This window comes from Nuphar pumila, chromosome 8 (assembly GCF_984573655.1).
Source record: "Nuphar pumila chromosome 8, dmNupPumi1.hap1.1, whole genome shotgun sequence".
NCBI classification, from domain to species: Eukaryota; Viridiplantae; Streptophyta; class Magnoliopsida; order Nymphaeales; family Nymphaeaceae; genus Nuphar; species Nuphar pumila.
The window spans coordinates 81,797,448-81,808,794 of NC_143256.1; the positions used below are offsets into that span (position 1 = coordinate 81,797,448).

General features: G+C 40.9%; 1 protein-coding gene across 1 annotated transcript; it reads left to right on the plus strand.

Annotated features, from left to right (window-relative positions):
• The first annotated feature begins 378 nt into the window (after positions 1–378).
• Positions 379–5,491, plus strand: LOC149829999 (trihelix transcription factor ENAP1-like). Its single transcript, XM_090015662.1, has 2 exons — positions 379–1,514; positions 5,236–5,491. The coding sequence occupies exon 1, from the start codon at positions 379–381 to the stop codon at positions 1,501–1,503; it is 1,125 nt and encodes a 374-aa protein (XP_089871788.1). The 3' UTR covers positions 1,504–1,514; positions 5,236–5,491.
• The last annotated feature ends 5,856 nt before the right edge of the window (positions 5,492–11,347 follow it).

The window sequence follows — 11,347 nt, forward strand, 5'->3', positions numbered from 1 at the left end:
ATCATTGATAATATCCTACTAGTTTAAAAAAACTCTTGATGTTGCCGATATTCTTGGGTTGCTTTCCATCTAACACAATTTCTACTTTAGCAGGTATAGGGACATTTCACGATCAAGTATCAGAATAACATAGCTTTCTTAAGCCAAAATTCAGACTTAACTTAGGGACATTGATCTTCTTTTTCTTCCTTCTCTTCTTTCTATAAAATAAATGCTTTTTTAGTTTTTCTTCACAATATCTTCCTTAATTTGGTCCTTTTATTTTATATGAAATAAGCAAACAACCAAACTGCACAGGCAGAGCCAGCGCGGTTAGGTCTTATCCGTGTAAATAAATAAAAAAAGCGAACCAAACAAGATCGTCGTCAGAAACAGGGGATGGACGATACAGAGGACGATGCTCGATACCCTGCGAACCCTTCGCACCCGCTCGGCCACCACCATCACTCATCCTCCTCCCACCGACCCAAACTCCCCGTCCGCAATCCCACTGCCCTTGCCGGCAACTGCGCCAGCTACAACGACGAAGAAGACGATGAAGACGACGACCCGCAGCGCCACCGGAAACCGCAGCAGATCCCCCGAATCAACGATGACGACGACGAGGAGGCGTCGCGCGGAAGCGGCGGCGGAGAGTATGCCCAGCTGCCGGAGAAGCTCAATTACGAGTTCGCCCCTCGGGCGAAGCGATCGCAGCCGGCGGTGCTTGCGTGTCGGCCGTCGCCGGTCGATTGGACCGAGGCGGCAACGCAGGCGCTTCTCGACGTCTGGGGCGAGCGGTTCGTGCAGCTCGGCCGGAAGAGCCTCCGCTCCGACGAGTGGCTCGGCGTCGCCGGAAACGTCTCGGCGGCAGCCAAGATCCGCCTCACCGACGCGCAGTGCCGGAACCGGCTCGACACGCTGAAGAAGAAGTACAAGAGGGAGAAATCGAAGCTCGTCGAGTCCGGCGGCGGCAGCAGCCGGTGGGTCTACTTCGAGCGGATGGATTCGCTCATTGGCTCCCCGCCCCCAGCTCCGCCCCCTCCTCAGCCCTCCCGGCTGCCGCTGGCCTGTGGGATCGATTCCGGTGAGTATGTGTTGGCGAATTCTAAGGTTTATATGGACCGGGCGAACGGCCTCGACGAGGTGGGGGATAGCTCGGAGTCGGGGTCGGAGAATGATGAGGACGCGGAGGAGGATGATGATGACGACTCTGATTGCCCACCACCGAAGAAGGTGAGGCCAGACCCTGCGAGGGCTGGCGCGAAAGAGGAGAGGGAGGACGAAGATGCCGCATCGTTCAGGATGCTGGCTGAGTCGATCCAAAGGTTTGGGGAGATCTACGAGAAGATTGAAAACAGCAAAAGGCAGCAGATGATCGAGTTGGAGAAGATGAGGGTGGAGTTTCAGAGGGACCTGGAGATGCAGAAGAGGCAGATGTTAGAGAGGACGCAGGCGGAAATCGCCAGGATAAAGCAAGGCGATAAGGATATTGACGCCTCTGTCACACGTGCAAGCGGGTGAAGCAGAAAAATGTATGTTTTCCTCCAATGTTTGAAAAAGAAATTTAACTGCGCATTCGGATTGGTGCTAGTGGTGTTGATCTTTATAGAATTCTCTTCTTTGTTGAATTTGTTTGGGGAAGATTTGTTTCACGGGGTTGTCAATCAGGTGCATTCATGAAAATTAAGCCAAGAATTTCTTCTGTTTTTTGGATGCATGGTATTTGATAGTATATTAATTGTACGCATAATTTTTGCATGATATTATATGTTCATCTTTGTTACATTGATGTTGTTGTATTATTGGAACTGTGATTTTAAAAGTGGTGTGTGGGGATTATTCAACCTTGGTAGCTGTATGTTTTAAGCTTGGAAGGGCAACTAATGGGACTCTTTGCTTTACTGTTTTCTTGGCAGGCTATAGTGTTTTTGTTTTATTTGGAGCTTAAATTGCAGGTTTTTCTTTTCATGAGGATACTGGAGATCAACTCTTCAAACAGACAACCTGTTATCTCCACTATCCCTTTCACAAATGTTGTAGCAAGCAGATGTTAGAAAGATAGTTGCTTTGTTAATGGAAAATGATCGCATGACTGTGCAGTTACTGAGGGATAAAAGGTCCCACAATTTTATGCTGCTACATGTGAAGATTCTTTCCCAAAGACTTCATTTTTTTCTTTGATTCCCTGAATCGTCCTGGCTTTGCACATACAACAGCACCATGACGATAACTTCTTTTCTGGAGACTGCACAACAACCGTATTACTGCCCTTGAGGAGTTATTCTTGTGATTTGAGGAGGAAAATCTCATGTTCATTATAGTTTTGAGTTTTTTTTTCTTTTTCAGCTTTTACCATTTTGAGGCAACCTATAATGTTGGAAGCATGCTAGGAGTAATATTGTTTTTTTATTTATGCTGGAAAAGTTTGCTGTGATGGGTGATGGATTAATGCAAGTGATCCAAAAACTCTGTTAGCTTTTTCTAATTGTGTTTATTGAAAAAAAAGTTGTTGTAACTTGTATTCTTTTGTTTGGTATCATGGTGTGAATGGCTTCATTAAGTAACCATTATTGATTTTGACATCTATCCTTTTTATTATGGTCTATAGTAATGAACTTTTGTTATCCTATCTTTGCAATTTTGATCTTGGCTGTATGGTGGTTGATTGATCATGTTTTTTGGATTAGATCATTTTTTCTTGCTTATGTAGAAAGGGAAATAACTAGCCCAATTTGAGTGTAGCTTCTTTTATTGATTACCGCTAATACACAAAATTTGTTATGGGTTTTGAGTTTGAATTACGATCCTGATTATATAGATGATATGCCTTTTGGTTAGTAGGAACCTTACTAGGAGGACTTGTAAAAACTCAAGACTTTTGGAGGGGTATTGGTTGATCACCATGATGTATAATAGCTACTATCACCGATATCGACGATATTTTGAAAATATTGCGAGAAATTCCAATATTTTAAGGTAGCCGATATTAAAGGTAATATCTCGCGATATTTTCAAAAAATCATCAGAAGACGAAATAGTGCAATAATATCGCAATATTTTTTTGGAAAAAACTCTTTTTTCTTAAGTTGCATTTCCTATTTTTTGTTTATTTTATATTTTTGGAAGAAAAATAATGAAAAACTTATTATTTTCTTAGCTTTTTTGTTGTTATTTATATTTTTTCAATTTTTTAAACTCCCGAGATATTCCTGAGATTTATCAACTTTTGAAAATCTCCCCGAGAAATACCCTCGCCGAGAAATTACCTTTAACGATACAGGTGACTATGATAATATCGTAGATTTCATTCCACACAGTTTTAAGTGTTTAAATTTTATGACCAAACAACATTGGTTATAATATGATTGTGTTTATGATCATAAGTCTATGTACTACTTTGTTATTATGTCCAACGACTTGTAATCGATTAATCATATAGTTACAAAAATAAATACATAGAGACAAGTTGTGTTAGCATGTGGATAATCATGTGAGAAAGACACCTAGCCTTGACCCATAATTTGCCAAAGGTGCATATGCACTAGATATACTAGATAGTTGTCCATTTCACTTGGTTTATAGCATGATAGTGTACATTGCCATGATATTATACGATGTTATAGAAAACAAAAATTTTGGTAGTCAATTGCAGTTAGTGAGTACATAATATGATTTTGTACTGTCTAAAGTAGTCCCTATCTTTAAGACAGTTAAGCAGCACATTCTGGTGATATAAATGGGCGGTTAATGTTATTCTGAGTGCATTAGTGGAACTCTCCACAAAATAAGACATTTTCTGATTATTTGGAGCCCTTTTGAAATCCATGGAATATCAGAATAAGTTGAGATAAATATTGAATGAATTTTTGGTGGAACATTGGTAAAGGAATGTTAACAAATACTTTTGTATGACATTGTTCATGCTATTAAGGAAACATGTTTTTAGCTGTTGACAACAACCATTATGTCTGAATTCCCTAAAAAAAAAAAACAACCATTATGTTTGAATTGAAAGGGATAACTTAGCTCATGATGGAAACATGTTCTTTTGTTCTCGCATTTTGTATTATGTTCTATCCAGTCTGCATCTAGTTCAAGGATTCTCTATAATGCTTCAGATAACTGGTCTTAAGAGCCCTACTCATTTGGCTGTGTGGAATATATTTTCTTGATGATGCTAGACATATAAGTGCTCTTTGTTAACTTCGTATAAAAGAGTGCAGCTTATCATTGATGAATTTGGAAAAGAAAACAAAAGCCTGTGGAGGCTTATGCTTATTTTTCATATCTAAGCAGTCTTTAATCCATGAAATATACATTTTCTCATCTTACTGAGTATGATCACTTCATCTTCAACCATTGCTTCTAAGTGTATACTGGCATCTTGAAATGATCTTTATATACTCAATCAAGCTATTTTCTACCCTTGTGTGATACATGTTGAAGCTTGCAGTATGTGCCGGGTGTCATGGATGAACTTTGAGATGAAGATTGAATTTGTAGGATGCAAGGGAAATACAGTGATAAAAGCTCAATCTTGACATAGTCCATTACTCAGTATGCCTCCAACTCACTCTTCCATTCTGTGGTCCAAGTTTGATTTATCCGTGGTCGGAGTCATTACTGATTACCTGGTCATATCGAGTTTTTTTCTTTTGAAACCACAGGTTAAAGGACCATGGCGCAAAAGTTTACAATGAACTCCCTTGCTATGCCACACAGACACTTCACTTAGCATGCATGTCCTGTGTCGACATGACACAACACTTGGACACACCAGGACAGTTTATGGACACAGTCAAACTAGTGTTGGACACAATCAACATTGTGCCATTAACTTTATTTATTTATTTTTATGATTTTGATTGCTTATTTTGTAATTACTTGCATTCTTTTTCTTTTATATTTGTCATGAGTTACATTACATTTTCATTTTAACTTAGTTTAATTCTTTGATGTTTTCAATTATAATGATTTAGAATTGTTGTTCAAGAGATTGCACTTGAGATGATATTCATGTCTTATTGCTCTAGGTTAAGCATTAGCCCCCCCACCCCACACACACATCTCTGTGTGTTTATATGACCATGTCTCTCTCTCTCTCTCTCTCTCTCTCTCTCTCTCTCTCTTGCGCGCGCGCGCGCAAAGACACACACACACATGGCACAAAAGCATGATCTATTGAGCTGTAACCATTATTGGCTTAAAAAGAAAAAGGGGGAGGAGAACGACTGGAAATGTTTGGTTTTGCAGGAGTTGGTGAAAGAAAGGTGGAAGCTCTTAAGCTGAGAGTTGAAGAATGGCAAACATGAAATTTGGGAAGTTGAATGATGATTTTACTCGTCCTTATCAATTTCAGCATGCCGAGACTGGGAAGCCCCTGTTCTACTGTACCTGTTACACAAGTTTGAAAACTCATAATTGTGTATAATTTTTTACCACTCGACTAGTCTTTTTATATAATGTTTTGTTGCTTGGGTAGCATACTGCTATTAATAAATACTGCTTACGAGTAGGTTATCATGGTGTATATATTTTTTCAGTTATGCCATTCTTTGAGGTGGAGTGGTGTATCTTGCCTGCAGTTTGACCCTTTAACTAAATCATTCTTGGTTATAAGGGCTTGCTTCACAAAGTAGAGCAGCCTTCTTTCCTTTCATATTGTCCTGAAACAATCTCATACACGAGATGGGGCTTTCATGATATATTCATCATCCTACATGGCTTCCAATTGCATCATTGGGAATTCATTCTCATTTTTTTGAGGTACTCTCACCCTTCACAACGGCATTCTTTTGTTTTGATCACAAACTTGTGGACATGAAGTTTGCATTCTCATTGTCTGATCCATTTAATTTGGCAGTTCAAATCCTTTTTTCGGGTGGCAAGAATACTGTGTGTATATATATGAGCAGTATTATATTTGGTGCAGTTGACTGAACCATAGTATCTGGTTGAAAGTCATGGTTGCGAGTTTCATTTACTCAATCTGATCCCATGGATGTGTTCAAGTTGATTAGTTTATTAGGAATGGCCCTTTGGAGGTAGCATCGTATGGTAACTTGGCACGGAGTGGAATGAGCAGGACATTATATGTTGGGTTAAACCACCACGTTGGTGGTGGTTACCCACGATGTGGGTAACGTTTCCCCACATAAAGTGCTCCTTCCGTTAAACCTGCACAAATAAGGGGGAACGGTTACACAACCGTTCCCATTTTGGTTCCCATTTTGTGTCTATAAAAAGGAGGTTTCATGAGCAACCTCATATGGGAAAAAGTGTGGAAAAACAAAACTGTGTATACAGTGAAAAACACAGTGTAAGAGGGAAAAAGGTCGACTCACCGGTGGCATTCGGAGGCCTGCGCTTGTGGTGGCTGCAGACCGGATGAGTTGAAGGAAACCCCTCTCCGACAACATCCTCCGCCCTCCGACAATGGACGCCTCAGGTACGCATTCTGTGTGTTTTGTTTTTGCAGGGGCTCCGACTGGCTGGTGGCTGAGGCGCCAGCGACTCCGGACCGGCGGTGCAACTCCCCCAACAATGGGTTATGGGCCCACACCCTGCATCCGCTGTGAGGTGTGCTCTGGCCGTTCGGCATGACAGATCGTTGTGGGGCGATTTTGCAGCTAGTCGCCGGCACCGACTTACCTCAAAAGATTATTTTTTTGGGGGTTTCTGTTGGCCAGGTCATCACCGGCCTTTTCTTTCTCCATCCGCCTTTAAGGAGCTGCCGGAATCGTCGCCGGACCTCTGCTTTTCATGATTCGCCGGCGGGTGGTTGTTTTTGTCGAAGAAAGATCTCCATCGGGGCGTCGGCGTTGGTCGTCGACAGGGAGCATCTCCGGCAGGCGGTGTGGGTCGCCGACAGGCGGCGACAGCCGTCTCTCTCTGCATCTGGAGCAGAAAGAGCGAAATGGGGTTTTCTGAAACCCTATTTCGTGTTTCAGGTTATTTTAAACCTGTTTTGGATTTTCGGGTCTCGGTTTGGATCCAGACCTGCCCCACTCGAACCGATCCACAAAGCTCCTCTGGATTGGATCTGGGATTCGAGTGGGGACCCACTCTGGTCTGGCTCAGATCCAATTAAAATCCTGGGTCAGACCCGGATCGGGTCATACCGGGTCTGACCTGGATCCGGTTCTTACCGGGTCCGGCCCAGATTCGGTTCCAACCGGGTCTGACCCGGATCCGATCCTTACCGGGTCAGACCCGGATCCAATTAATACCGGGTTCGACCTGACTTCGGTTACTACCGGACCGACCCGTATCCGGTTCTTACCGAGTCTGACCCAGATCCAGTTAATACCGAGTCCGACCCGGATTCGGTTCCAACCGGGTCTGACCCGGATCCGGTCCTTATCGGGTCAGACCCAGATCCAGTTAATACCGTGTCCGACCCAGATTCAGTTACTATCGGGTCTGACCCATATCAGGTTCTTACCGAGTTCGATCCGGATTCAGTTCCAACCGCGTTTGACCCGGATCCGGTTACAGTCGGGTCCGACCCAGATCCAGTAGGGTCCAGGCACTATTTGGCCTGAACCGAATCAGGGACTGATTCGGCCCCCTTTCGGGACCGGTTCAGAGCCATTTTTGACCGGTTTCAAGATGCTAAGACCCTGTTTTCTTACATATAAGAAAATACAAAGATCTTTGCATATGGTTATAAGGTTTTTATGAACTTTTGTTCATACTTGACCCGGTTCATAAGGTTCAGAACCGGTTCAGACCCTTGGATGACCGGTTCGGGGCTGTTTCAGACCAGTTCAGAGTGCTTTCAAACCGGTTCCTACTTGAAGGCCCAAGGTTTTACCCATTTAAGTTTGGCTTGAGTTATTGCTCATGCATTTATTTGTAATTATGCATGTATAAATGTGTGTATAATATTGGCATTAAGGATAGCTAGATGACTTAGTAAATTCATGTCACCAAAGTGACTGAATACACGTATGTTATCAAAATTTTATACTATCATATGGTTTTAGCCAATATTATTGTTGTACTTATATTTATGAAACGATAAACGACCCAAAGGTAGTTTTATCGTGTTTGAAATTTAAGTAGGGTAGAATAAGGTAAATGTATCGAGATACATCACACATGTGTATCCAAAGGTACCTTGTGTTGATGGTCTAACTTCACAAGAACCTTAGTTTTATCGAATATGGTCGGTAGGCGAAGTGGTTTCGCGTGTCGGAACTCTTACCAAAGTAGGACTCCCATGACCCCCTTCACTCACCTGAAAATAAGCATATCAAGGGCCTTTATTCTTTTGCTTTTTTCATTAAAGTTAAGTCTCGTACGAATGCTTCTTGATACGTGTCTTTTGTCATGCAATTTCTAGTTCTGTGATTTTAGATGGCTCTAGCTCAATACCTTTTCTAGATAAATCTAACTTTAGTGATTGAAAAAAAAATTGTTCTTTTTACATTAGGGTATATGGATTTAGATCTGGCCCTCTAAGGATAGATGAACCCGCTGCTCTCACTGATCAGAGCATTGTTGATCAAAAGATTGCTTTTGAGAAGTGAGAGCGCTCGAATAGGCTTAACTTGTTGCTTTTGCAATCTAAAGTAGCTAAGAATATTCGTAGTGTTATCCCACAATGCAGAATAGTGAGGGAATTTCTGAATGCCATTGAGGCACAATTTGTGAGTTCAAAAAATGTCAGAGCCAGTACCCTGATGTCAAAACTCATATCTATGAAATATACTGGAGGGGGAAACATTCACCAACACATTTTGGAGATGAGGAACATAACGTCTCAGCTAAATGACATGAAACTCACCATCTCTGATTCTTTCCTAGTGCATTTGGTTCTAACGTCCTTACCTTTGGAATACGGATCTTTCAAAATCTCTTACAACACACATAATGATGAATGAACGTTCAATGAACTTATGTCCAAGTGTGTTGAAGAAGAAGAGAGGTTGAAAGGGGAGAAGGTGCAGAGTGCACATATGACTTCTCATACATCCAAGGTAGGACCAAGAAAGAATGTATTTAAAAGAATGCTAGGAAGAAGCCAACTGAGAATAAGTCATCACAAGACAAGCAATCTGACTCTACTCCCATAAGGTGTTTTTTTTAAGAAGAAGGGACACATGAAGGTAGATTCCTTAGAGCACAAGAAGTGGTTGGAAAAGAGAGGTAATTTGTCATTAGTTTCTCATGAATGTAATTTATTACAAATTCTTGAAAATAGCTGGTGGATTAATTCTGGTGCTACTGTTCATATTTTCAAATGTCTATAACTGTTCCTGAGCAGAAGGGAACCAACAATGCATGAGAAAAGCATTTATTCAAGAAACAAGATGCGTTCACATGTGAAGGGTGTTGGAACCTACAGGATTACTCTGGATACATGCGTAGTTTTAGATCTTCATGATGTCTTTTATATTCCATCATATAGTAGAAACTTAATTTCAATTTCAAAGTTAGATAAATTTGGATATTGTTTTAAGTTTGAAAATTCCAAATTGTTCATATTCAGAAATTCAATTGAAATTGGTTCTGCATCAGTTTATGATGGTTTATATAGATTGAATGTGAAGATCCAAACTCTGGAGCCTCTGACTTCTGAATACACATTGGTTGGAAATAAACGTAGCTTGACAAATGATAAATTTTACATGCTTTGGCATCGAAGGTTGGGTCATGTCTCTGAAAAGAGAATAAAGAGACTTGTAAATGAAGGGATCTTGAAATCTCTAGATTTTACCAACAAGGACCCATGTGTTGATTGCATAAAGGCTAAGTATACAAACACATATAAAGAGGGTGTCAAACGCAGCAGTGAGATATTGGAGATAGTCCATACGGATGTATGTAGACCGTTTTCCCCCTGTTACACAGGTGAAAAGTATTTTGTCACATTTATTGATGACTATTCTCGGTATATGTATCTCTACTTGATCTTTGAAAAATCTGATGTTTTTCAGATGTTTAAGGAATTTAAGAAAGAAGTAGAGAAACAAACCGATAAGGTTATTAAGATAGTCAGGTCTGATAGAAGTGACGAATATTATGGTAGATTTACTAAGATAGGGCAAAGGGAAGGACCATTAGCGCGATTTCTCAAAGAGGAAGGCATTGTGCCTCAATATACCATGCCTGGTAGTGCCTATCAGAATGGTGTAGCTGAAAGGAGAAATCGTACGCTTAAAAAAATGGTCAGAGCTATGTTGAATTATTCAACACTTCCCATAAAGTTGTGGGGTGAAGCCTTAAGGACTGCTGTGCATATTTTGAATAAGGTTCATACGAAATTTTTACCTAAAACTCCTTACGAGCTGTGGACAGGTAGAAAACCATCACTGTCTTATATGCACATATGGGGATGTCCTGCATAGGCTAAATTGTATAACCCCTACATTAAGGCCTTTGATCCAAGAACAACCAGTGAATATTTCATTGGTTATCCAGAAAGATCAAAAGGGTATAGGTTTTATTGTCTATCTCACTCACCACAGATTGTTGAAACAGATAAGGCAAGATTCTTAGAAGATGGTTCAGTAGGATTAAATGCACTTCAAAGCCTTGGTTTTGAGGAAGTACATGATCCAGTTTCGTCACCTGTTAAGGAAAACATCGAAAGATACCACATTGTTATTTCTAATGATGGTGTGGTTGATCATTCGATTGTTAATGCACAAATTCAAAGTGAACCTATTGTGGATAATGCGGAAGAGCACGAACAGGATGATCAGGTTTAATCTGAGCCTGAAGAACGACCTGTTTGGAGATCCACAAGGATTAGGAGATCTGCCATACATCCTGATTATGTGGTGTACCTTCAGGAGCCTGATGATTTCATAGATATGGATGATGACCTGTTGACTTTTATGGAAGCTGTTGAAAGCAAACAATCTTGGCACTGGATAGAAGCCATGAAAGAAGAGTTAGACCCTATGGCTAAAAATCAAGTGTGAGATCTTATCACGTTACCTAAAGGAGTAAAGCCCATAAGGTGTAAATGGGTCTTTAAGACCAAGAAGGACTCCAAAGGTAACATAGAGAGACATAAAGCTAGATTGGTTGCTAAAGGATTCATCCAGATGGAGGGCATTGACTATAATGAGACATTTTCTCCTGTCTCAACTAAGGAGTCAATGAGGATAATTTTGGCTCTCGTAGCTCATTATGACTTAGAGCTACATCAGATGGATGTGAAAACAACGTTCCTCAACGGGGATCTGAATGAAGAGGTATACATGGAACAACCTCTTGGTTTATCTGAAAATGATCGGTCGGTTTGCAAGCTTAACAAATCAATATTTGAACTTAAACGGGCCTCCCGACAGTGGTATATTAAATTTTCTCAAGTCATTGTGACTTTCGGGTTTACAGAAAATATTATTGA